Here is a 27,150-nt window from a genome sequence, read left to right on the forward strand (position 1 = left end):
AGGAGTAAAACTACAGCCTAATGGGAAGGCAAGATATGGACATAACATATCATGTGCAACTCTCAAAGCAGTATGTTTTATTCACTTTAATCTAATTTGTAGTGCAGGCCTTAGAAACACTTTGGAATACTCTGTAAAGGTCACAGTGGAAAGAGAAGTTTGGCTTCCACTCATGTTGAAGTGTGAAATGCCTATGTGTCCTTGGAAATCCCAAAGGGAAAAGTAACCAGGAAGTCTTGGAAAGCACAAGATTGTTTGCTCTGAGTTTATGCTCACGTGGCTTTGGAATGAAAGGACTGGCTAGTCTGATAGTAGTTTCTATTCAGTTTGCAATGGATAAAATACTAGTAATTCTGCTTCAATCTGTTACAGGGACAAGAATAATGATTAGCAAAGTTGGGTTTCTCCTGATAGGCCAAAAGAGTACAGTACTCTCAAATACCAGGAAGAGGGAGTGTGGTTCTGACAAGCACTCTCTCCTCAACAGCAAGCAGCTCTTTGATTTTCAGAGAAAATGAGATTGACTGTCTGAGACTTTCTGACTTAATGCAGGATAACTTTAAAAGAGTCTTATAACTACACTGATAAGCTAGTCTGCTTCTCTAAATTGAAAGAGGCCGGTTTAAAGAACCATCTAGTACTCCTGCTTTTACAAAAAACTTTTTTGTGAGAGAAGTCAAGGCAGGCTAGAAACATGGAGCTGTCACCTCTCCATCGCCTACCAAGAAAGTATGCAGAGGATGAGGAAGGTTTCTGATCTCTTCTGTGCACCTAAAATAGGTTAATTAGTGCTGCTGGAGACTTAAGGCCACAAGGTGCCTAAACCACCTCACATGGAGTCCTGTGAGGAGTAAAGGCAGTTAGACCTTGTTGGGAATTGAGGTGACTTTCTGCAAGATCAATATTTCCTGCCCTTCTTTCTCAATTATTTTTCTGTTGAGTCACACTGAATGACTCTTCCTTTTCAATCATTAAAGAGCAGAAGCCTGCTTCTGCAACTCACTTTATAGAAGGCAGATCGAGGACCAGGGAATTCAGGAACCCAGAGTCTTTAATGCCAAAACGGTTGGTGCAATTTCACTGGTGCTTTGACTGATCTCTTCACCTGACTCATGACTTTCATCTGGGTGTATCAGAGGTGCAGAAAGAGTACGAACAAACACTAACCAAACGTTATGAAATCTGATGTCCTTCAGTAAAACTAACTCTAAGAACAGGTTTTGCTGCACCTCAAGGAAAAAAAGTCTCATTTTCATGATGCATTCTGATTGTGTAAGTGATAGAATGTTCAGCAAGCATGGATCTGTAATTAAGATGTGACTAATACACATATTATGAAACTCTTTTGGCCAGAAAAAATATCACTTCCTTCTACACAGAATTATTCTTTCATTTTCATTTCTAATTAAAAGGATGCAACCATTTCAGATAGTACAGTGTGAACAGTGTTTAAACTGTTTCATTCTCTAGAATCTGAGCCTTGTGCCACATATTGAAAAACACTGCTAGTAACAGATATTTGGAAATATGCAATACCATATGCTGCAGATTTGAATGGGAAATAGCCTAGAAAACCTGCATTTTATTCACAAGTAACTTCTCAGTGTTTCCATGTCAAATTCCAGTTTTCACATGCAATGAAGGAAAGAATCGGAGAGATTCCCTGAAGGACAGTGAGAGCCTAACAAGGATTCACTTTGTGTTTTTAACAAGGAATAAAAAACTAAAATCACTGGAATTTTGCAGGGTAGGGGGGCGGAATGGTGGAAGCTAATAATAATTCTCAAAATTTACTGACTATCAAGGCAGTACCATAATGTCCCCTCCCCCCCCCCCCAGGATGACCAATTTTCAATAGGTAGTGGAAGCACAGATTAATAGGCCCAGTCTCGTTCGCTTTCCTCACCTGGGGCTGCTGAACCATCTGAAGTTTCTACAAGGGGACAATATAGGCCTTAAGTGGGAACAGAGGAACATGCAGGTCTTGTGCTGACTCTCTGTATGGGGCGGTATTTCACCTGTTCTGCACAAATGGTTCAGTTTTGCCCTTAAACTCAGTTTTATGCTAGGAAATGGGAGGTAATTGCTAAATTTAACAAAACCAAAATCTTCAGCACTTCATATGTTAGGATTTTTTACTCCCTTGGTTTAATCTTTGAACAAATCTACTTTGCTTTTGGATGTCTCTCCTATATGAAGTAAATGCCTACAATAGCTAAATTAGAGAGACATGGTGGGTGAGGTCATATATTTTATTGCACCAACTTCTGGTGAAAGAGAGAAGCTTTTAAGCTTACGCAAAGCTCTTCTTCAGACCTGAGGAAGAAGTGAAGCTCTGTGTAAGCTTGAAAGCTTGTCTCTTTCACCAACAGAAGTTGGTGCAATAAAAGATAATACCTTACCCAACGTGTCTCTCAAATATCCTGGGCCCAACACAGCTACAATAGCACTGCAAACAGCAACAGCTAAATGTCTCTTTAAGCGGTGGTGTGGCAAGTCGGCCTTTCCCTGATGCTACTGAACTGCAGCAGTAAATCCGGACTCCTGCTTTGCTCATATGTGGAAATATTTGTACTTGACCTCACGGCTGTCCATGATTTTCTTCCAGACATCTGAACTCTTCTTCAAGCTCTCTCCCCTAGGGTGTAGTGAGTGTCTAAATCTCTTCTCAGGACTCCTTACGCTTAAAGGAAGCCCCAGCTTCATGGGCAAATCTTCAAGCAAAAGCCGGCCAACCAAATCAAAGAGGGTTTAAATAAAGGTATTCTCTTACAAATACACCACAGACACAAAAAGGATTCAGCAAACTGCCACGGAGGACAATAGGGAACTATATATGAAATCTACAAGTGGCCAACAAATACCTTAGCTGTAACCACAAGCAACAGCCTTTACTTTGCAAGATCCCTTACATCTAATTACATTGCTGTGCTACATAAAATAAGCAGCACTTCAAAACAAGCACCCTGTTAGTCACTCATGTGGCATTTGTGCTAATCCTGTATGGAATTTAATAGCTATTATTCATTTAAGTTTAGCATCTTTGTAGAGACCCATAAAAAAAGATGTAGCAGCTAGTAAATAAGCATCAGTCCCTATGAATCAATTCCGCGATTGAGCTCTAAGTACAAACCTGGTACGTAGAAACCGGAGAAGCAATATATGGCGTAATAGATGTTTGAGTGATCATCCTGTTTGTTGCAATACTGTATGGGGAAGGATAAAATCTACAAAATAAAATAAAAAAAAATTAACCCTACAAATGTAATAACTCTATGTATCTTTCATAATGCAGAAAATTCTTTTGTTTAGTGTCACCACTTGACGTACCCATTTTGTAAAGCAGCTGTAGTTGGATCATAAGTAAGCGTCATTCCAGCCTTTAAGGAAAAAAATAAATATGTACATATATATATATAAAAAATGGAAGAGTTGACAAAATTCTATTTTGGAAATGTTTTACATAAATCCTTCTTTAAATATATTATTTTTAGTAAAAAAAATAATCAGCGATATTTTATTTTCTTGTGCTGAGGGAAAGGTTAACAGTAGGCGAAAGTAATTAAATAGTAAAAGGAGTCACTGAACTATAACGTTGGCTCAGAATACAGAGTTTCAGTATGAAGAGAGAAATGCACTATCTGAAAAATTGGGGTGTGTGTGTGTGTTTTGCCTGTGTGCATTAACTGTACAAATGAATGTGGAGAACTGTTCTTCAGAAGATAGATGTGAACATTTTCATAGCCTCAAATGTTTAATCTTACTAAAGACAGTAAAAGCATATGGAAGAATTATCTTGGATATTAAAAATTTAAGAAAGACTATGATATCAGTGTGATTGGGAAAAACAGTATGTTGCCCTGTATTTGTGTATTTCTCTCATATGTTGTAAAATAGGTACAGCACTGTATTTCAATCTTAACTGACTTACAACATTCACATGACTTAACCCATTTCAATGCTGTATGAACAAAATGTTTAGTTATATATGACTGAAGTTATGTTTTTTTGGCAGTTTTTACACTGGTTGTATATATTGTGGGTAAAATCCTGCTCCCCTGCAAACTTCAATTGAGTTCAAGAGGATCAGGATTTCATCTTTTGCATTTACATAGGGACACAGGACTGGAATGGGCCTCCTGGGTCACCAAGCTCAGTTCCTTACTATCACAGTCAACTCTGTCATATAAATCCCATTCATAAATTTATCAAAAACCGTCCTATAACCAGTTAGATTGTTTGCCCCCACTAGTCCGATTGGGAGGCTGTTCCAGAACCTCCCTCCTCTGCGGGTTAGAAATCTTCTTCTAATTTCCAGCCTAAAAATTATTCATGTCCAGCTTGTATCCATCTGTTCTTGTGCCAACACTATCCTCTAGCTTAAATAGCTCTTCTCCCTCCCTGGTATTTACTCCCTCAACGTATTTATAGAGAGCAATCATATCCCCTCTCAGCCTTCCCTTTACTAGGCTAAACAAGCGAAGCTCTCTTAGTCTCCTCTTGCAAGGACTCATCGATTACCAGAACTGTACAAAGTATTCCAGATGAGATCTTACCAGTACAATGGCATTAATACTTCCCAATCTTTACTGGAAATACCTTCCCTGATATATCCTAGAATTGCATTTACTGTTTTCATGGTCACATTACATTGGCTACTCATAGTCTTCCTGTCATTCCCAATACGTCAGGTCTTTTTCATCCTCTGTTGTTTCCAAATGATGAGCCCCAATTTATTAGAAATTTTTATTAGTCCCTAAATGAATGACCTTGTACTATTAAATTTCATCTATTTCTATTACTCTAGTCCTCAAGGCCATCCAATTCCTCCTGTATAATATTCCAATCCTCCTTTGCATTGATGATCAAGTTTTTTTAAAGAAAAATAAAGATGCATTTAAATATTTTATAAAAAGTTACAAACTGGCATGAGAGAGGTGCTGGTACACATTTAATATGCCAAAAGGCCAAGCCAAGAAGTCTATATGCTTATCATTTTTGTAAGTATTCATCATCACACACCCATACTAAAGCTTGAAGGGAGGACTTACAAGTCTCACCTCGCCTTCTCTATGCCACGCTCTCCCGTTCTGTATGTATTTGTTCTGATTCTGTCTCTTTTTCTGTCCTCCATCTGCAAATTTGCACAATAAAGGTTCTGCAGGAGCTAAAGGAATAAGGAATACTTTGAATTAGGCATTTTTGTATAAAATGTATTAGGCATTCCAAATATTGTATACATTTATAAGTAAACACATTAAATTTTATTTACTTTTAAAAATATTTAATGTTAAAATTACAGCATTAACAGAGACCCTTGATAGAGCATCAACTAGTGGGCAGGACTGAACATGAGAATACCTATTCCACAATACACTGTACCATCAATAATTGACAATCAAGTCACATGCAACTAAAGAATACAAATCTTGAGGGATACGGGGACCAATCAATTTTCTTCTAACCATATATATCCAAAATTGTTTAAACTACTTTTCTTTTTTTAATTTTTTAAAATAGTTTAATGTGTTGTAAAGGGGCATTCTCAATTTAAAATCTAGTCAGTTTCTAAAAGTCAATAGGGGTCTACATGGGCACTGTGGTGTGCAGTATGGAATTAGTTGTGAGACAGGTGCTTAACTATCTATGAAGGGTAAATAGCTAAACTGATCACATACAAATACCGTCAAATGCCGAAAGCAAACTAAATGGAAAAAGAAATAACATTTTCTCTACAGAGAATCTCTTTCAGTTACAGTCATCATGTGTTACTTCTAACAACAGGTTAAATGAGATATAAAATGAAAAATTTAAATTGACTTGTCTCTTTAAGATAGAGATATAACAAGACAGTAACATCAGGTACAGCTATGGACTAGTTTCTTCTTAGCTCTTCCAGTTAAATTATTATATTTCAATTTAAAATGCTGACATAGTAAGACTGTTAGCAAGACACACGGCCATGATGTGTTCTACCACGTATCCCATGTGTGTTCCATTGTTCTGTGAACTAATGAAGACTGTGGATCTAGTTCTGAGCTGTGCCTTTCATGAGGTGCAGTCCAGGAAGATAGTGGGTTGGGGCGTGGGGCTTTATGTCACTTTTGGGCTTCCTGATTCTGGGTCAGGTTCCCATTGTCAGTTATAGCAGCCCTTAGACATTTCAGTAGCTTCTCACAGGTGCATACATTCTGCTGGGCTAGGCCAGAATAGCCAGAGCTCAGGCACTCTGGCACAAAACTCCCTTTCTTAACACTGCTTCTGCTCCCCCTGTCATGCCACAACACTGAAGGTTTGATGTGGAAGCAGTGTAGGCTGTTAATTCAGTCTTACGCCACTTTACACTGGCAGATTCCCAGCTGCTTTCCCCTTTTCACCTCTGCAGCATAGAGGGGACAGAGCCCAGAACTGAAACCTGAAATTATTGACTATTTTCCTTTTACCCCACTCTTTGGTCAGCCTCAGAAAAAGGGATCACCTACAGCTTGATGGTGTTTTCCCTTTTCTAGTCTTTACATAGCAGACTAACCATGATCACTTCTATTTCTTATCTCAAAATGTAAGCAGTCATAATGAGAAAATATAGGTGGAAAAGTTTGCATCTTACTCATTCCCTATTATTACCCTAAATTATCACCCTTCCGAGCACCTTTCACTGATGCACAGTCTTTTCCCACCCCACGTCTCCCACAGGGTGGAAGTATTATTGTGACTTGGCTCTTCACAAATCACTGCCAATAATTCCTACTACATCAGCTGTCTATGCTGTTTCATGACACTCCTTTATCCTTTCTCTAATAGGTAACACTCCAGTGAGAGAAGGCTGGATCTAAAAACGTGTAGGTTTCCAAATGTGAAGTAGACATACAGGATTAGGAGACAAGAATCAAAATGGTAGCACACCTGTAACAAAATAAGCAAAAATCTTTCAATATAGATATAATTAGTGCCCAAACGCTATTCATACTGTCTAAAGGTGCTAAAGCTGATTGCTTCTTTCATCTTTTGTATGACTTGTTTCTGAACCTTCAAACAGTGTGGACTGGATAGCTCAGAGGATTAATAACAAGGCAAAGACTTTCACCTCTAAGCCATCAGTTTAAGTCTGCCTCAGGCTGGGTGGTCAAGTCATTATCTGGGGCTGGCCTATATGAAATCAATTATTGATACTATTTCTGGTTCTACTGGGAAAATACTCACATCATACCTGCATACTTCTTGGCAGTCTTTCCATGAAAGATGCATGGACTTAGAGGCAGAAACACCCTCACAGGTGGTCCCTCGTGGTCAAGGTTGAATATGAGGCATATCAGTGAGGAAGCTTGCACCGCTACGGCCTACATTGTATATACACCTCTACCTCGATATAATGCTGTCCTCGGGAGCCAAAAAATCTTACTGCATTATAGGTGAAACAGCGTTATATCGAACTTGGTTTGCTCCGCCGGAGTGCGCAGCCCCGCCCCCCCAGAGCGCTGCCTTACCGCATTATATACGAATTCGTGTTATATTGGGTCGCGTTATATCGGAGTAGAGGTGTATTCAGTAGACAAATGGAAATATTCAGTGTCTGGGTCTAGAAATCTGGCACCTTCCATGAAAACACTTAAAAATAAATGTTAAGGGGAAATTACTTAATATTGCATAGTGATAAATTAAGATAGGGACAATTTAGGCTGACAATATGGAAAAAAAATTCTTTGAGATGTATAGGACCATAGAGTAGTCCCTCAAGGGAAGTGGTGGAAGCCCCAAATGGAAAGGACAAATACTGAAAAACATACTATAGGGAGCAATGCTGCACTAGCAAGGAAATGGACTCTAAAGCCAAGAGTCATTTCCCATCTCTGATGTCTACTGTTGTTAGAAGGGGCTTTTTATTTCTTATCCTTCTATATCTTTTTGGGGAAAGTCTCTTATGAAGGTACTGAAGGACATGTACTAGAAAGGCCATATTTCTATACTCCTGCCTATGTTGGATAGCATCTTACTCCACAAATTGTCCCATTGAAGTCAATGGGACTACTCTGGATCAGGCGCTACTCATAGTGAGTAAAGATATTGGACTCTGGCCCTAAATATTTTTAACTCCTTGATTTCAGCATTTTGATGCATCCATTGTAATGCATGTAAGCTTATGATTTAACACAGGGAAACATTTATGGCACAGAAGGAGCCAGTGATCCTATATATGTCTGTTTTTTTTATAGGTTACTTTAAACTGTGTCTAATGATACAGGAAGGAGATGTATTTTCTAAAAATATACTGTAAATTTTGATGTGGTGAAGAGAAATTGGCTTGAGTCATATAAAGGTGTTAAAAAATTCCCGCTATATACTTCCAACCACACGGGTATATATTAGTATAGCGTTCACAGATAGTGAACACTTACAGCTGCATTATTCTTTCTTTATAAACCCCTACAGTGAGATGTGCAAAACTTTCACACAAGGGTTCCTTTGGAAGTTATGTTTTCCACCTGTGTTCTTATACCAAAAGAGTGATTTACTTTGTATTGTCCAAACAAAATCTGATCAAACATTTGAAAAAAGAAAACACAAAACTTTCTGCATAGCTCAGTGGAAACAGTCCCCTGGCAAATTTAAGAAGAAAAAAAGTCAAACAAACGATGTATAAATGATTGAAAAATTACTTTTATGCATTGGACTCTCAATAGCCAAATAGCCATGGCAAAAAACAACAACAACAAAAAAACCCAGCAACCCACATCCACCTGCAACTTGCCTGAAGATTGTGCCCCACCTTTTGGGCACGGACCTGGCCATGGTGATCCATGTGTTTTTGCCTTCCAGGCTTGATTATTGCTACTCATACCCAGAAATGAAGCCATATGCTTTGCAAGTTCCAACTGGTATAAAATGCAGCCACCCATAGGGTTAAGTCCACAAACTGCTGTGAGCACACTGCATAGTGCTCTGGTTTTTGCATTGACTCCCCAGTCCAATTGGACTGACCCATTGCAATTCAAGTTCTCTGTCCAGACCCCCACATGCATCACCTGTTTGAGCCTAACTATTAGCTCCCCCTCTGCAACCATGACTTCCCACAAAAGCTATGTTCATCAGAACCATGAACCAGTCAGCCACCAATGGGAGGCTCCTGAATACAGGACACAACCTGCAGAGAATCTGATCCTACACTATGGAACTCACTCCTGAAACACATAAGAATGACAGGCCTCGCTGCATTCAGATATTTAAAATAATAATAATAATAATAATTAAAAAAAAAAGAAAAAAAAATAATTTCTGCAGCACAGATTTCCTTTAGTAAGTTCCACAAATACACATTTCACTTGAACATACAGACATATAAAAACTTCCTGCTAGTCAAGCTATTTTTCCATCAGGCTGGGAAGGAAGAAAGATATATAGTTATTTCTATTTTTTAATAGTTGGGAAGTGCTCAGGCACCTAACATGATGGGGACCATTTAATTACCTAGATAGACATTAGACAGATTTGTAGTATAGAAACTGTCATTATATCGTTGAAAGAGAGTGGAATTTTAAAAAACACCTCAGTGGGTTAGAAACAAGTCTCATGACTTCCAATTGAATTTGTGCTCCTAAATCACTGAGGTGCTTTTGAAAATCCCATCCTATATAATTACCGGTAGTTGTAATAAACTACTATAGTGATGTCCTTTGTGCTATTAGACTGAGGTGTTCTTTATCTGTTGCATGCATTTTTCCTCAGTTAAACTGGTAGAGTGATTAGTGCTTCATGGCTGGAAGTACAGAACACCTGCACCTCTCATGAAGTCTTTTTCATCTTACCACAAATTTCTTCTCTCCCTCCCCCCTTTAAAAGGAGAAGACGACTGTAATGTTACTCAGGCAATTCAAATGCTACGTTTTCTATAAGGATGTAAATTCTTCTGTTGCATATACAGGACATGTATGTACAATAGCAGTCTGTGTTGCTTGTTAAATGTATACCTTCATATACTCTGAGCTGAGCTGTCAAATATTTACCATAAAATATACAGTGGCAAAGTTAGTGTTACTGTAGCACACTAAAGTTTTGAATTCCTTTACTTCTGCATGCTAATTTTCTCAACATTACAGTTGCGTTCACTTTTGCATTTAAAATACAGAAAACTCAACAAGGTGGTTTTAAAATACTACTTTTTTAAACAGTTTGCTTAAATGCTGCATATTTTAGTATTTTTTTCACAGCATATTGCCAAGTAACAAAGCATATGGTACCAATGAATTCTGACATTAAAACATCACTACAACGATGCGGAAAGACCATACAGCTAGACACTTTTGCCAAAAACTGGATTTTTTTTTAAACTAAATCATGTCTGTCTAGCGCAGGCCCAAAATCATAACAAATATCGGTAGCTTTATTTTTTTTGAGAGAGAAACTAAATGGACTCCACTGTCATCAAATTAATCCTCGTTTTGTTGAATATAAAGCTCAGGGGCCAAACGTCATCTCCCTGATCCTTCTAATAGTGCCACAGTAGCACATTTTGAGTTGTCACAATTAACTTCTCTCTCTCTTCAATTACTGTTCCTTAAAATTAAACAGCAGGCACAAGATGAGAGAATTAAGAAAAAAATAAAATGTTATCCTAAATTTAACATTTTATTCTAGACTTAACAGGTGAAATCCTGGCCCCACTGACTTCAGAGGGGCCAAGGTTTTACCCAATAACTCCAAGGCCTACAGTAACTGTGGTTCTTTCAAAGGTGCTGTCCACATGTATTCCACCTCTGGTACATACGCGTTCCATGCCCACAAGATCTGAATTTTTTTGAATAGTATTGTCCATTGGGGCCGCATCTGAACCCTGTAGCTGAGGGCACAGAGTGGGTCAGCTGCAACCGTCCATCAGTTCTTTCACTAAAGCAGAGTTCACCTGAGATAGAACTCCATAATATCAGGGAAGGAAGGCAGTTCATGGAATGCATGTGGAAAGCATATTCTGAAGAACCAGTTACTAACCGGCCTTTCTCCTTCTAGTGATTGTCCATATGGATTCCATTCCTGGTGACTCACAAATAGTGAGCTCATTTCCTGGAGATGGGTGCTCTGAACTGGAACACTCTACCAAAGAGGAATGCTGAGTGAAGCTGTGAACAGAACTCCAGGTAGCTAGATAGATCTGAATCCCTGTCTCCTTAGATGTGCTGTCACAACCGCCCACCACTTGGTGAATTCGCTCAAAGCCATGGAGAGTCTGAAGAGAAGCACCTTGTGTTGAGACTTTCCCACCAGGAACCTGAGGTATTTTCTGTGAGCCAGATGAACTGTAATGTGCAAAAAGATGTCTTGCAAGTCAAAAGACATAAATCAATGTTGCAGATCTAAGCCAGGAATTATAGAAGCTAATGTTACCATCCTGAACTTGAAATGACTGACAAATTAGAGTTGAAGGACCAGAACGAGGCACCAAACACTTTTCTTTTTTGGGATCAGGAAAAAATGAGAGTAAAACTCTCTGCCTTGGAACTCCATGATTACTTCTACAGCTCCATTTTGCAGAAGGGAGTCCACTTGCTTTCTTAGCAATATCTTGTGAGACCGGTCCTGAAGAGTGATGGCGAAAGGGAGATGGCGGGACTGGAACTGGATGGGAGTATCCCTTGTCGGCTGTTTCCAGTACCCACTGGTCTGAGGTTATCCGTTTTCAGGACTCCCCAAAACAGTTCCTAAACAGAGATGGGATGTGAGAGGGGCAAGGAGGAAGGAGAGAAAGGTAGATCCTGTGGGTCTAAGCGACTCTTGACTGTACTATCAGAACTGCTGATAGAAGGTCGATGCAGAATGTGTGGTGGAGGAGAAACGGGAAGAGTGTCTCTTCCTCTGAAACCTCAGCCTCTTCCTTAGAGGCTTGGACAATCTTTGCTAGCTGCAGTAGTATGAAGGAGGTTGTCTCTGTTCGATAGTTCTGAGACCTATATTATTTTCTCCTGGGGACTAGGATGTACACCCCCAGAGAGCACATGGTGGCCCATGAGTCCTTTCATATGTCCAGGGCTCTGTCAGGAAGAAGAGATTGCAGCCTTCAAAGCGTTGGTCCTTGATGGTCATTTGGACCTCCTTCAGTATTCCAGAGGGGCCCGGTGCATTGTGATTGCAGTTGCCATACCATGAGCTACTATGTCCACGGCATTAGTGGCCTGTAATGAGGTCCATGCAACCAGTTACCCCTCTAACACCAGCGACTTGAGCTCCTTTGTGTGTTCCTGCAGGAGCGACAGTTGATGCGAGTTCAGGAAGGTGTATTTAGCCATGAGTGCTTGGTAATTTGATATGGGTATCCGTATACTGGCTGAGGAGTATGTCTTATGCTCAAAGAGTTCCAGCTTTTTGGGGTCCTTGTCCCGAGATGTTGCCTTAAGTGGTCCCTGCTGTTTAGATTTCTTTTGGAGTCAGCCACTTCCAAGGACGGGTGTTGGATGCTTATAAAAATATTCAACTCCCTTAGTGGAGACTTGGTAGTGTCTTTGACATGGGTGGATGTTGCTCCCAAGAGAGTCTCAATGTCTTTGCAATGTAAGAGCATCTTCTGGATTCCCTGTCTGAATAGCTTGGTTTATGGGGCAATGAGTGGGCAAATACATGAGTGACATTTTCTCAAGCCCTTCAGAAGTAGAGGAGGAACAGGAATATAATGCTTTCATAGGTGGAGCCATTTTTTTGGGATTTTAAGGTCCCAAAATATCCTGTACTGGGATGGAGGTGGTGGCTGTAGTCAGTGCTGGGGCCAATAATGTCCCAGTGGAGGCCAAAAATGGTGACTGGCTGGTTGGATACTGTGTTGTGCTCTGGTGAACCTCGTGGGCAACAACAAAGTCAGCTCTGAGAATGTTCCTGGCACTCCGGAAGTGTGTTCAGTACTGCAAAGCGCAGTCTGGGGTGCTCTGATGTCAGTACTGAGGGTGGGAGCTTAGATGCTTGTGCTGGGTTCTTTGGTGCTGGCAAGGGAAGCTCTGATGATTGTGCCCATTGCTTTGGTGCTGCAGTTTTGGTGTTGAGATCTTTGGTGCCAGATACTTGGATTCCAATGTATCTGAGTGGTGTTGAGGCAACAGTTGGACCTACTCTGGGCCTTGAACTGCTTCCTAAGCTAGATCTATTCAGTGCAGGAGAGGGAGATCTAGGTCTCTGGTCACCATGAATGTGATATTCCTTACTTCCTCTTTCCTCAGAGAAGAGGGTATGGAAACTCCGGTCAATTCGATAGTTGAGGAGTAAGGCTTTCTCAATGCTAAATGAGCTCTGGATCTCGAGGTAAATCCTTGGCTTACCAAGGTACTAAGAGTCAGTCTGATCCTGTGTGGCTGTCTTTTCCCCTTCAGGAACCGATAAAGCAGTCACGAACCTCTAAGAGGAAAAGCTTCAGGTGGAATTCTTTCACTTTTTGGGTCCTTTTGGTAAAGGAGCAGCATATACAGCATATGTGTGGTATATGTGCTTCCCTGTGGCAGATGATGTTTTTAGACTGTCAGCATTAATGGAAATAATTACCTCGCAGAAGGGACAGGATTTGAATGTTGGAGACTTCAATGCCTCCATGTCCAGGACGGTCCAGTGCCAGGGCACCTCCCGGATTTGAAGACTTCTTTCTTTGTCAAAGAGCTTAAAGTCTGTAAATCTAATTGCACTAACTATATACTAACTAAAGAGAAAACAACTGCACAGTGTGCAGAGATGGGGACATTAAAGGGTTCTGTCTCAAAGCGTCGGGGGTAAGAAGGAATTTAAGGGTAAATGGAACTGCCCTGACGTTTATGCCCTTGACTATGGGTTCCAGGGGGCATGCAAAGTGCAGGTGCAGTCCCAATGGATACTACTATTCAAAAAGATTCTGATCCCTCATTCATGGTGTGCACACTCACCAGAAGTGGAATACACATGGACAATCCCTAGAAACATTCTATTTCACAGCCATGCAATTCACCTCTTGCCACATAATTATGCTTCAGAATCTAAGCTTTCATTTAAAATAATAAAATGGTTGTGAAGAAAGCCTTTGAAACTTAACCAAGTGCAAAACTGATGTTGTGGTGTCTGCCCAATAGCTCAGAGATGTTAACTGCCCTATTATTCTCCATGGAGTATTAACTTTTGAAACCTAATGACGACAATTTACATTTTAGCATTTAACTATTTCAGCTTATCATTTTAGCAGGAACATCCAGGTAATGTGCACATCCATCAATTCCAAATTGCATTCCACACCTTCCTAGGTGCCAAACCTTATCTGTCCCCACCACTGAGCTGCCAAAATTTCCAGGCTCCCTCTGACAATTTCAGTTACATGTTTTCTATATATTTTTTTTAAATCAGTAGTACTTTGAAAACTAAAGACTATGGGTCTGTTTAAAATTAAATATTACACAGGATACTATAATTGACTTTCATTTTCATTATTAAGTCAAGAAAAAAAAACCCTCAATTTAAAATGTATTTGTGACAGGCAAATACATTTCCAGAATGCTGCACTTTTTTGTCTGAGAATTTAGATTAAGATTGTTAGAACATGCACAGGCACTTGCCTGTATCTAACTCTCTAACAGAACCTCAAAGTTACGAACTGAATGGTCAACCACACAACCTCATTTGGAACCATAAGTATGCAATCAGGCAGCAGCAGAGACCAAAACAAAAAAAGGGCAAATACAGTACAGTACTGTGTTAAACAAACTACTAAAAAAATAAAGGGTAAGTTTAAAAAAAGATTTCACAAGAAAAGGAAACTGTTTCTGTGCTTGTTTCATTTAAATTAAGATGGTTAAAAGCAGCATTTTTCTTCTGCATAATAAAGTTTCAAAGCTGCATTAAATCAATTTCCAGCTGTAAACTTTTGAAAGAACAACCATAATGTTTTGTTCAGTTACAAACATTTCAGAGTTATGAACATTCGTAACTGTGAGATTCTACTATATATTGATAGTTAATAGAGATCACTGCTACAGATAGTACCAAACAACTTTATGAAAACAAATTGTTCTATAATGACCTAATAATAAAAATTAAGGGTCAGATTCTGATTCCCATACTCGCAGTGAATAGTACCTTACACCATGGATAGTCCCAATGACTTCAATGGAACTACTCATGGAGAAAGGAGCCACTTGGTGTGAAGTATGATGAAAGCAACAGGCTTAACCTAGTGGATACATAAGAAAATTAAAATTAATTTACAAAATTAAAAACACACAGCGCTGATCTCTTCTGGTAGTTAAAAGAATTTTCCAACTCTGACTCCTAAATCTTTTGAGAAGGCGAAGAGAGATAAGGACCACAATCTGGATTTAGGGTCTTCTGAAAATTCTTTTGCTACTTCTATTCTCTACCAATTTACCAAGGGCCAGATTCTTACATTGAGCAGTACCTTACTCTATGAGTAGTCTCACTAATTTCATGAGATTATTCATGGAGGAAGGCATTACGTAGCATGAGTAAAGGTGGCAGAGTATGGCTCCAAATTAGGGCAAAACTAAAATACCGCCCCCCCCCCCCACTTTTTTTTTGGTCTTCCAGCTCAGAACTTCAAACCATAAATCAGACCAATTTTATAGAACCTCTGGATTGGCTTTTAGCTCTGGAATGAGCTATAAAACAGATTTCACACAAAAAATGTCTGGGATTTGCTTTCATGAGTTGTTGTGGAGAAGACATTCAAACACTTGAGTTCTGATGCACACACAGACACACTTACATTCCAGATCACTGATGAAAGATTAAATTTAAAACACAATTTAAGTTAACTTGGGTTAAATTTGGATAATGGGCCAGTTTGACTATGATGGCAGATAGTGAAACTTGTAAAAGTCAGCTGCGTGTGTTGTAGTTGTGCAAGGTACTTGCAATGCTCACTTCACTGGAGATCTGCAGTTGGTCAATGCCACCTAAAAAATAGCTAGTACTGGTTGGCAGAAGCTGGAACACACCACAAATTATAGAAACTAATCCATGTAAACTCCCATTTTGCTAATTAATCAGAATATGAATTAAATTGGACTTAATATTTTTAAATAAAACTTAGGCACCCTTTTTAAAACTGTAGAAAGTTACTTTAAACTCAATGGACCAAAATCTGCCTTCAGTTACACTCATGCAACCCAATTCTTCCAGCCAGAGCACAACTATAACTTTAAAGGAGCTGCTCTAACTATCGACCATCTTGAATATTTGGGCCAAATTCTGTTAATTGACCACAATGGAGATCAGAGGGGTCCATACCTCAATCTGCCAAATATTTTATGTGATATGAAAGAAAAATCCAAAACCGAGGAAAAAAAAACAACACAATCATTTCTGCAGGGAAAGTCACAGTGCTATGGGATTCATTTCCTAAATGTAAATTCACTTCAGTGACACAATTCACTTCAGTGACATTCAGATTTCACAGCTTGAGAACCTTTAAACACTCCATTCTTCAGTAAAGACCATTACTTTTCTTAAAAAAGAAAAAGGAAATGAAATGCAAGTTATGTTAAGGTAATATCAAAACTAACTAATTGCACAGGTAAAGTTAAAAAGGCAGCATATGCAAAAGTTAAGGCTCTCCCAGTAATGTTACATGAGTCATGACACATCTCATTTTATGGCATAAAATGAGAGAGAAATATTCATCTAACATAGTTAACAAAATCCCAGGAAAAGAAACAATTGTTAAAAGAAATCATACTTTAGTGTTCGGCAAATTAGAAATGCTTCAAGAGATAGTAGGTACTACTGTGGATTTATAACATGGTTGATTTAACATTGACCTTTGAGCCTTATCTTTTTGCATGACTTAAAAAACCCCAAACCAAAACAACCCTTTGTAATCTTGACACCACATCAATATTGGGGTGAGGGAGTGAGTTTGCACTTAATACAGGATATAGGTATTTGGGTAAAGAACCAGCTTAATATTAATCTTGGTTAACTCTCAGGGTTGGGCACTTGTAACTGTTGATTGTTTAATAGTCTGCATAAGGAAATAGTTCTACCCTGCACCTCCCTTAGAAGTTCCACTGTCAGGATACATACTTGAGTCGCATTCATTATTTTTGCCTTTACAGGGCACTTTGCATTAAGGTTTCCTGATCTGTCTTCTCATGCTGCTCAGGAGGTCCAGCTCTGTTTCCTAGAACTACTTTCATTTAAATCCAATCTTTGTTATTTTGACTAAAAGAGATGTTCTTCCTCCTACACCTATTTCATTACAATCCTCCTCTCCTACACTCTCCATCCTGGAAAGTGTTTAAATATCCAGCTCCGTTTGCTGATTTTAGCCAAGTTTTTAGTACACAGTGTTTCAGTTTAAACATGCAGTTCTACTTCTGCAGTTTCATTTTGTATGGCTCTAAACTTGCTCCCTTCTCACTCCCCCAAAGGATAACCATCTACTTTATACAACTTTTACCCTCTTGCTATCCATTTAGCAGCAGACTGTGCCTGGAGCTTACATGGGTGTGAGCCTTCTCCACTGCCTTTGCATGGCCTGCTAAGGGCCAGGAAGCTGCCCCATGGCCTAGTCCCCTTCTGTGTCAGACTGCAGTGCAGGGTGGGGAATCGGCTGCACCTCCTGCAGGACTACAGTAACTCCTCACTTAACGTTGTCCCGCGTCGCTGATCAATTAGAGAACATGCTTGTGTAAAGTTGCGCAATGCTCCCTTATAACATTGTTTGGCAGCCACCTGGTTTTTCCACTGGTTGCAGAAAGAGCAATCCATTGGAGCTATCTGGTGGGGACTTGGAACCAGGGAGGACCAGCAGTCCTCCAACAGCTCCCCTAAGTTCCCTGTGCGGCAACTGCCCAGCAGGCTATCAACTGCCGGCAGTTCAGCTGTCCCTTCCCCCACTGCCATGTGCTGCTCCTGCCCTCTGCCTTGGAGCTGCTCCTGGGAGCCTCTTGCTTGCTGTGCAGGGGTGGGAGGGGGAAGAGGGGTACCCCTTCCCCCCGCTCCTGTACCTTATCTCCACAGAGGGGGGCACAGGAAGGACGTAGCTTGCTGGCAGCAGCTGCTGTCTCAACTTGCTGATCTACTTAAAAAAGGCAGTGTACTTAGAGTGGGGTCAGCGTACTTAACGGGGCAATGCACGTCTCTCTCTCACACACACAGTGTAGGTCTCTGACTCTCTCTCCCTCGTGTTAACTCTTGAGGGCTCAGCCAAGTGCTAGTTCATCATTTAGCAGTAAGGCATTCCCTGGGAAATATCCCACCCTCTTGCACCCTCTGACTCCACCACCTCAGCAAGCTTCACAATCATCATTGCTGTGTACAGTATTAAAAATTGTTTGTTTAAAATTTATACTGTGTGTGTATACATATACACACATATATATATATACATGCAGTCTTTTGTCTGTCGAAAAATTTCCCCCTGGAACCTAATCCCCTCTATTTACATTAATTCTTACGTGGAAACTGGATTCGCTTAACATTGTTTCGCTTAAAGTAGCATTTTTCAGGAACATAACTACAATGTTAAGCGAGGAGTTACTGTATATCAAGAACTCCGCCTGTGTCAGGGAGCATTAGGAGCAATTCTACCGCCACAGAAATCCTCCCCAAGGGACAGGGCAGCTTCTCACCACCCACAACTCCAGGCTGTGCCTACATGGTAGCACCACTGAGCATTTAATGATGTAGCTTCTCTCAGTGACGTCCTTCCTCACCTACTTATTTGAATAATGAGCAGTGGAATACTAAGTATTTGTAGTATTAACAATGAGTGCATCTTAGTGTCCCCGGATAGTCACATTTACATAGTATGTGCCCCCATCCCACTTGTTCTACAAATCACTCCTATAATATAATCCTGCCCAATAACTTGCTGCTTCTACCTGGTAAAAGCAGATAGCACAAGGGTGTAACTCTGGCTTCAAAAAGGGCCCACTGTAGGCAGGGTGTGATCAGCTATGATAAGCTGACAGCTGCCCATCCAGGCGTGGGTTGGACACAGAGCTGCAAATGAGCAAGCTAAAAAGCACTAGCAGGAGCTCCCACAATTTTGCAGTTGCCAGTTTTGAACAGAATCTACACAGTCCTTTCCTTTTGGTTAGAAATATCTAAATATTGATTAGAGCTTTGTCTGCTCCTACTCATGAGACTTTTAGTGGTGTCTAAGCAATTTCAGTATTATAAAACAAAGCAAAATGAAAGGGGACAAGAGAGCAGTTAACATTCAGTGAAAATAGTACCATTATCTACCTGCTGCCTCATGGATTTTCCACCTCACAAAATAATTCTCTACATGGGATATTTGCAAAGATAGTCAACAGGAAAATGGAAGTTACAGCCCCTAACCCTAAAGTCCACAGTTTTCATGCAATTATTATTTGGTAGGCTATGAAACGCATCCCAGTGCAGAGAGTTTGCAAAAGGCACTCAGGTCAAAATGTCACCCTGCAATAGATCAAGCTGGATAAGGGGAAGCAGCCTCCCATGCCTACCAAACCATAGTTTGACTCATGCAGGAGTCATCTTTCAAGCATGAGGCATGTATGTAGTGTTATTAAACAAGCTAAATTATTTTTTTGCTGTTTGTTGTTTTCCCTTTCCTGTGTTCTCTGTGCCAAGGTTTGGGCATGAAGGATGTGTCATCAATGGGAGGAGAACTCCAGTCAATGTGTCAATAGCACTGTAACTTGTCAAATTCTTTCTTGAGTGTCCCTGTAAAATAGTTACCAAAGGAAGCCTGGAATCTTAGCCATGTATTCTTTCCTCATGTATTGTCCCATTTTGCTTCCTAATTTACTCTGCTGCTCTGTGTGATAAAATTCTCTTTCTGTGTTATATAGAGTGACTTCAAATTTAATTCATGGAATATGTGTTTTCCTGTAATTATATTTTTAACAGGCAAGATATCAGTGAAGGTGGTGTGAGCATAGTCTCTCGCCACTGAGCTCCTATGCATTTTGACTCTGAATTCTTTTGTATTTTTCTGGCATTTTCTGTGGGTCTCTTTTTTCCCTTGCTCAAGAACTTGAAAATATGTTTCTGATGCCAGAGTGGAAAAATTCAATGCACTTCAAAAGGATTTTATGTAGGCAGGCCACAAAGATGTTGCTCATGGGATCCAGTTTGCCAGGAAGTGAATGACTTCAAACAAAAGCATGGGTAGATGGCAAAACAGTAAGTTTAGGTCACTTTTTTTTTTTTTAAACGAACAGCAACTAATTGATCCATGGGTCACCAATGAACCTCTGCTCTAATGAGTATACAATTAACTTCAGTTGGGGTTACATAGGATGTAAGTTAGTGCAGAATTTGGCTCAAGACTGTTTTTCTACTTTGTAGAGTGGAACACAACAGCACAGCTTCCCAGTGAAGCTCTACTGTGAAAATGAAAACAATCATGGTGTTATTTTCTACAGAAGTGGCATTACTGTGTTCCAGACCAGCAAAATTCTAGCTATCCAGGGAAGCAGTGTTACATTTTAATGAATGACAAACCAGGTATAACAATCCCCAGGATATGCTTAAACTATAAGGATAGTCATCTATTGATATATGTTGTCAGAATAGCAATATAAGCAACATACCAGAAACTCCCGGTGGTGTCTTAATGAATTTTCCATTAAAATGAGCAATCACTGCTTCACATTTTTCTGTTGATTCCATCCTATATAAATAAAGGATAAAATAGAAATTAAACTTTTGTCTGGTTTCTGCGTTTGAAAAAAACCAAAAACAGATTTACTATGGTTTCTTACTCTCCTTTCACTTTTGTGACTTCCTTTTGTGTGTGAGAGCAACAGGGTAAAATTAAGGGTAAAATTAAAGAGAATTAACTTTTTGTGCAAAGTGATAGAAATTAAATTTTCAGAGTGTCGAGTTTCTGTTTATTAGGTCATGCCCTGCAGAGCTCAGATAATATGGGTTATACAAGTTAGCCCATGTATACTCAATTTCCAAGGGTTGGCAATGGGACTATTACTACAGGATTCTTGGTGTTTGGATCCTAAACCCAATGCTTCAAGAAACCCTCCCTAATTTCTTCCTCCCGCCCACCTTCTTAAAGATAGAGGAGGCATGTAACAGGAAAACCCTCACCCCTGAATTCTCCTCAAGAGGGTCTCTCTTTCACCATCTTCCAACTTTATAAGGAAGGACAAAGAAAGGCCAATGCCTTAACCCAAAATTTAGTTAGGTTCTGCAGTAAGTGGAACAGAAAGCAGCTTAGCATCTCAATGATGCAGAAGGAGCAGGAACACTCGCTCCCGCAAAATCCTAGATAATGCAAAAACAGAGATGCCCAGTAAACCTTATAATGGAAGTCAGGGAATCCACCGGCTTCCCTGGCAATGACATAATAGCTGGAACTGCTCATAATTGCTAGCTAGAGTTGCCCTAGAAGAACTAAGCCACAAGGGGTGTGACCATTGCTTTGCTTAGTATAGGAGCCACAGCAGGCACGGTAGTGTTTCCCCATTCCTGCTGTTGGAGGGGGGGGGCACAGTGGCCCTGACCTAATTACTCCATTGCTCCTTCAGAAAGTCCTACGGGAAGGGCAACTTGCACCAGGTGGAGTGGGAATAGGATGTGTCAGGACAGCAAAAAGGTAAGGTTAGGCTAAGAGGAGACCTCAAGGCATCTAACAGTAGATGCTATGGGGTGAGTTTAGAAAGCCAGAACTGCAAATAGCATTGACTTAGCTCAGCACATATGTTGTGAATCCAAGAAGACCTTCATGAGCTGAGACAGAGTTTGAACCCGTTTATGATTATTGGCAGATTCGGGATTCTAGCCAAACACATCTAGTATGGCATAGGCAGTAGCAGTGAAAAGTCCATTCAATGGTACCGAACAGACAGGTTAATTCACATTCATTCATTCAAATTTCAAACCACAGCCTCTTTGAGACAGACACCAAAGGGCAGTACCACTGTTGGCAGTGGTTTTTGCAATGTCCACTAGGCATTAGAGTAAGAAAGCCAACTCCATTCACACAGCACACTGAACTACCTTCAGACAGTCCTGACTTTTAGTCATTACCAACCTGGACTGAATTGGAACTGCTCACCCAGAGATGAAAAGCAAAGAGATAGCAATTTTAATAGGAGTATAAATTTAACAGCTGTTTGTAAAATGAAGTCAAGGTAATATATACAAAATCATTAAAGGGGATTATTATCTGCATATTACATTTGTGAAACTCAGATCCACAAGTTAGGCCATAAGACTAAATCACCTTCCACTCATCAGCAAACTACAGTAACCAATGAGAGGTAAAAATTGGTGCTTTTGGACTCCCGGTAGTCTTCCCACTCAGACCCTGGGAAATTCTTCCATAGCCAAGAACCAGGATCAGCAAATGGGCAGACAGAACAAAAGGGTTTGTTCACAAATGTAATTGGAGAACCAAGAGAGCTTGGAGAGGGCTCTGGATTGCTGGATCTGAATCACTGTGTTAGTCTCAGATTCAAATCTGGACTTGACAAAATCTATTCTGAGGTTACTTTCTACTAACCTCCTAAAACATCATGGACACAAGAACTGAAAGCTTACTGTACATTCATTCGCATGTCCCTTAAAAACCTTCAGTCTCAAAAAGGCATTCACCCATTAATGTTCAGACATCTAACTTGCAGTACTTGAGTATATGTGGATAGATGTCAAAATATGGTCTTATACAACTCATCTACATAGGTTTCCTCTCCTGTTACTGTAAAAGCCAGCCATATTTCTAAATGAACATAGAGCTGTTTCAGTCTTAGTATAGTAGAGAACCCACTTAGAAAGTACAGATTTTGAAGCTAAGGTCTTTTTTCCAACACACCCACAACACAAATGGTGATTTGGATTTGCATATCTCTTGTGCACTTTCCAGGTAGAATTTTAATGCTCTTCTGGCATCTAATGCCACAAGAGTTTAGGGTAAAATCTTGCCCCAAATACCTCTTGTTTAACAGAATGAGAAGCAACTTGCAAAGAGAACCATTTCAGGGAGACCCTATCATCTTGTTAATTTCCCATAAGCAAACTCACTCTCTAAAATATTTGGATTTGACTGAACAAATCAACAGACTTCTGACTATATGTCAGGTGGCATACAATGTTCAGATTCTTCTCTGTACAGTTCATGAGAGCACCAACAATTTTATATTCTCCTACTTTTTCAAATACAAAACTACCACAACATAGACAAACTATCAGAAATGCTTATCCAGTCATCTGGTCTTCGAAATCCAAGAGGACTAATTCAACCTATCATCAGTGTTTTTGTGGCACATCTATATGCTTAATCATATATCTTTTAGGCTCTACTTCCTAGATATATTCAAGGAGTGCTCCCCACTGCAGACACTGTTAACAGAAATCTCCAATCCAGTTCTCAAATGTGGTCATTCAGCTTGCACACAAAAGAGATCTTGACTGTTTTAAAGAGTGACCATGAGTTGATTTAGGCTTAATGCAGGACATAGAGACAGAGAAAATAAATGCTAAAGGGCCACAGGAGAACTCTTGGCATGGAAATCTGCTATAGTCAAATAGCCAGTAACTAAAGGAAATGCAGACCCTCAGGGGCGGGATATTTGAGAGCTGAGCTGACCATGGAAATAGTGTTTGTTCTTATTGTCTCAAAGGGAGAACCATTCCCATTTAGATGTCAAATGCTTTTGGTGTAAGATTTATTATGGAGGATCAAAAATATATTTTTCTCCAAAATGGCAACAGGCGCATGAGCCAGAATATGCCAAGCACTCACAATACAGAGTGATGGGTCTCTTTCTTCAGAAAAATTGATGCAAAGAAAGGTGTTTCAGTAGTGCAGGAGACCTCCCACATCTCCTCCATCAGGAAACCTAGCCTCAAAACTGGATTAGAGAGGCCAGGGTGGCGTTCTGCTCATACAGTACTTAACAGGGAGAATTTCCCTTTGCACTTGAAGAGGCCCTATTTAGGGGAAGTAGAGGTCTGATTATCAGCCTGAGGCACTGTTATAAGTTCTCCTAATGGATGGGCTTAGGGGGATGTGGAAAGGAGGGTCTGTGATGAGAGGATTTCAGCCCAAATCCTTCCATGGATGTTGGCTATCATTAGGGGTGGTTGAGAAGGCTCCACATACTTCCTGCCCACTTACTCGGGTGTGGGGGAGGTAGGAGCAATAGCTGTGCAAGGAGACCCCTGCAGAAGTGAAAAGTGGAGTCTTGTTCCCGCTTGAACCCCTGCACTGGTGCCCAGAGCAAGCCAAAATTAGCCCCAAATCTTAGTTGGGAGTCTGGCATATTTGGCTAAGCAAGGCACAAATTACCAAAGTCCTGCTGCATCTCTTAATTAAAAAGGGATTCAAATTAAAAGTATGGTATGCTTTCTGTAATCACTTCTTCTTTCTCCTATTCTGGGTGAACTCTGATTGACAATAGCTAGAAAAAGACATTTTTATGATGAACACTATTGATGGACACATGGTTTACATAGTACAGAATGAAAAAAGCGAATAAGCAAACTACAATACCTTGCAAAGCCAACACCACGACTTGTGCCACTGGAATCACGAAGTATCCTTGTAGAGATAACTTGCCCAAATGGCTTAAGCATATTCTCAAGCTCCTGCTCGTCCATTGACAGCGGCAAATTGGAAATATATAAGTTAGTTGGATCTTGTTCTTGTTGCTGAAACAGAATTAAAAACTGCCATTTAATTTTCAAAAATCAATAGAGTTGAAAGGAATCTTAAGAATAAACTATGTCTATCATTACATCTGTTTTTCTATGTTTATGATTCTCAGGTCCCATATACAAGCCTTTCTTTCCCTGCATCACCCACTTTAAACAACTGTCTCAGTATAATTATTCAAGCAAGAAAAAAAACCACTTAAAGCATGTCTAGAGTGACTTTTTATTAATCTTAACCATTCAGAAAAAAAGTGGAGATTAGTACGAACAAATGACCAGTCTTAACATATATATCATATCTTTGTTTTAAGGTTTTTGGAAAGAGGGAAAATATTAGAGAGGAGCAACTCAGGGAAAAACAGGATTGAAGCTGGGAGAAAAGAAAAATTAGACTGAAGGAATGGCACCCTAAAAATGGAGGAGGAAAAGAGATAAGACAAATAATAGGAAAGGAAGAAAAAACTGGAGTGAAGAGATAAAAGGGATGGAAAAGACAAATGATACAGTGCATTTTTTTTTAAAGTATACTGGCAAAATGTAACAATAAAAATAGGCAGTTGTCCGATGCAGATAAAGCTGGGCAGGAAATGGTTTTCCTAACCTGTGAAAATTCTCTCATTCCACATTGGGACGACAAACAGACACACAAGCACACAGTGAGATGGAGCATGAGCAGAACAGTCAATAACCCAGCTGTTAAGACATGCACCTGGGATCTGGGAGACCAGATTCACACCCGAGATTTGAACTTAGGTCTCCCACATCCCAGATGAGAGCCTTGACCACCAGGCTATTAGCTGTTCTGGGCTCTCCCTCTCTCTCACTGGTTTTGATCAGAAATTCCATCCTGGACCTGATAAACCTTTTTGTCAAAATGAATACATTCCAGAAAAATTCCTGACCAGCTCCAGATTTATCCAAACAAAATTATTTGAGTGAGCTATAGAAATCCATGAATTTAGTCAAATAATGTGTGTCCAGTTTTATATTACCTGGAATACTAAATATAGTTAATTAAATACTGCTTCCTTACTGGATTCACCAGAACCAGGGCTGGATGCGCTTTAGGACATATTGCAAGGTACACCTATATTCCTTGGCTTTTACAGAAGACATAGGGAGGGATGAGTGGAGTGTGATTGGTATTGTGTGAGAGCTTGTGATGGAAGCGGCTTTTTAATATTACTAATTATTATCGTACAATACCCCAAAATGTGCTTCACAAAGAAGAGGAACACAGTCTCTGTCCCAAAGAGCTTGCAGTCTAAATATAATATAAAAGAACAAGTCAGAACAAATAACGAGTGGGGAAGAAAGGGAGGACGAAGGACAGAGTGACAAGGTCACACAGTTACTCAGGTTGATTGTGCACATTTGGTAGTCTAACAGGTTTTCCCTCCATTATACTTAATTTTATACAGAATTTTAATTGTCCCATTTCTCTCTGAGAAAGGACACAAGAGGGAAAAAAAATCTTTGCCGCACCCTCAGCCATTGCTCTAAGCTTTACTGACCAAATCCTTCTCTATAAACTTGTGATTACTTTGATTTTTTTTTCTTGAAGATAAACCCACTTAAATCCTGGCCCACGATCCCTCACAATCTAACTACAGGATAATGCCTCAACAAAGCATGCCTTTGCCATCTCCCATCTGAAATACAGCAACGAAACATACGTGAGCATGAATCTAACAACCCTTAGGGAGCTTTCTAACATAGGGTAAAGCTCATCTGTGCAGGAAACAGAACCTTCTCGGGGCTGGTCTAGGAGTCAGGAACAATTCACAAAGGAACTAAGGACCATTACAAACCCCACCATCTTCTGCTCCATGTGCAAAGCACATTTCTTTACCCTTCCTTCCCCAATATAAATTCATAGCAGCGTGTACATTTAAAAAATAAAAAACAAAAACAGAAAAGAAACCCAAAACCCTACCAAAAGAATCCCCTGCACAATACACACAATTCTCCCCCTGGATACAAGGTCTGGTCTAGGTCTAGGTCTACACTACAGACCGATGCCAGCAAAGCTATGTCAGTCCAGGGTGTGAAGAGGCCGCACAGTTGTATCAGTCAGGGATCGCACCAGAAGTCCCTAGTGTAGATACAGCTATATTGGCAAAACTGAGCTTTTACTAGTATTGCTTGTTATGCTTGTGTGGGGATGGTTTTATTATGCCAGGAGAAAGCACAACTTTGCCAATGTAGCTGTGTCCACACTAGGAACTCTTTGCCAGTATAGTACATCAGTATTTTTATACCATTGAGGCAGTGCTAGTGTAGACATGGCCAGGATGAGAGACAGAATGAATCCCATGTGACAAGATGTTAGTTACTTCACTTAATGTACTACTGGAAGGTGCTCAGATGATGATGAGGATGATATAAGAACCTATACAGAATTACACACAACCCCTCCTCTGTGTTAAAAGAACATTAATAAGGTCGCAAAGTCAAGCACCGAAAAGTTAGGAAATGCCAGAATTAAGGCTGACTGGGCAACCTTATTTCAACCTCTTTGTGCCTTTAAATTAAAATACAATC

General features: G+C 40.0%; 1 protein-coding gene across 13 annotated transcripts in view; it reads right to left on the minus strand.

Moving 5' to 3' along the window:
• The window catches only part of RBMS1 (RNA binding motif single stranded interacting protein 1), a 187,161-nt gene that overhangs the window by 14,455 nt on the left and 145,556 nt on the right, over positions 1–27,150 (minus strand). For 7 of the 13 annotated variants that reach the window (XM_005309424.4, XM_042860797.2, XM_065560709.1 and 4 more), the window contains exons 5-9: positions 24,446–24,603; positions 20,529–20,608; positions 5,052–5,167; positions 3,331–3,380; positions 3,134–3,227 (exon numbers count right to left, since the gene is read on the minus strand). In XM_005309424.4, the coding sequence (XP_005309481.1) occupies positions 3,134–3,227; positions 3,331–3,380; positions 5,052–5,167; positions 20,529–20,608; positions 24,446–24,603 (498 nt within the window). Of the gene's footprint in view, positions 1–3,133; positions 3,228–3,330; positions 3,381–5,051; positions 5,168–20,528; positions 20,609–24,445; positions 24,604–25,812; positions 26,179–27,150 lie in introns of those variants that run through there. The other 6 variants (XM_005309422.4, XM_042860798.2, XM_065560707.1 and 3 more) reach the window with 2 other exon arrangements.

Source organism: Chrysemys picta, chromosome 11 (assembly GCF_011386835.1).
Source record: "Chrysemys picta bellii isolate R12L10 chromosome 11, ASM1138683v2, whole genome shotgun sequence".
Lineage (NCBI taxonomy): Eukaryota > Metazoa > Chordata > Testudines > Emydidae > Chrysemys > Chrysemys picta.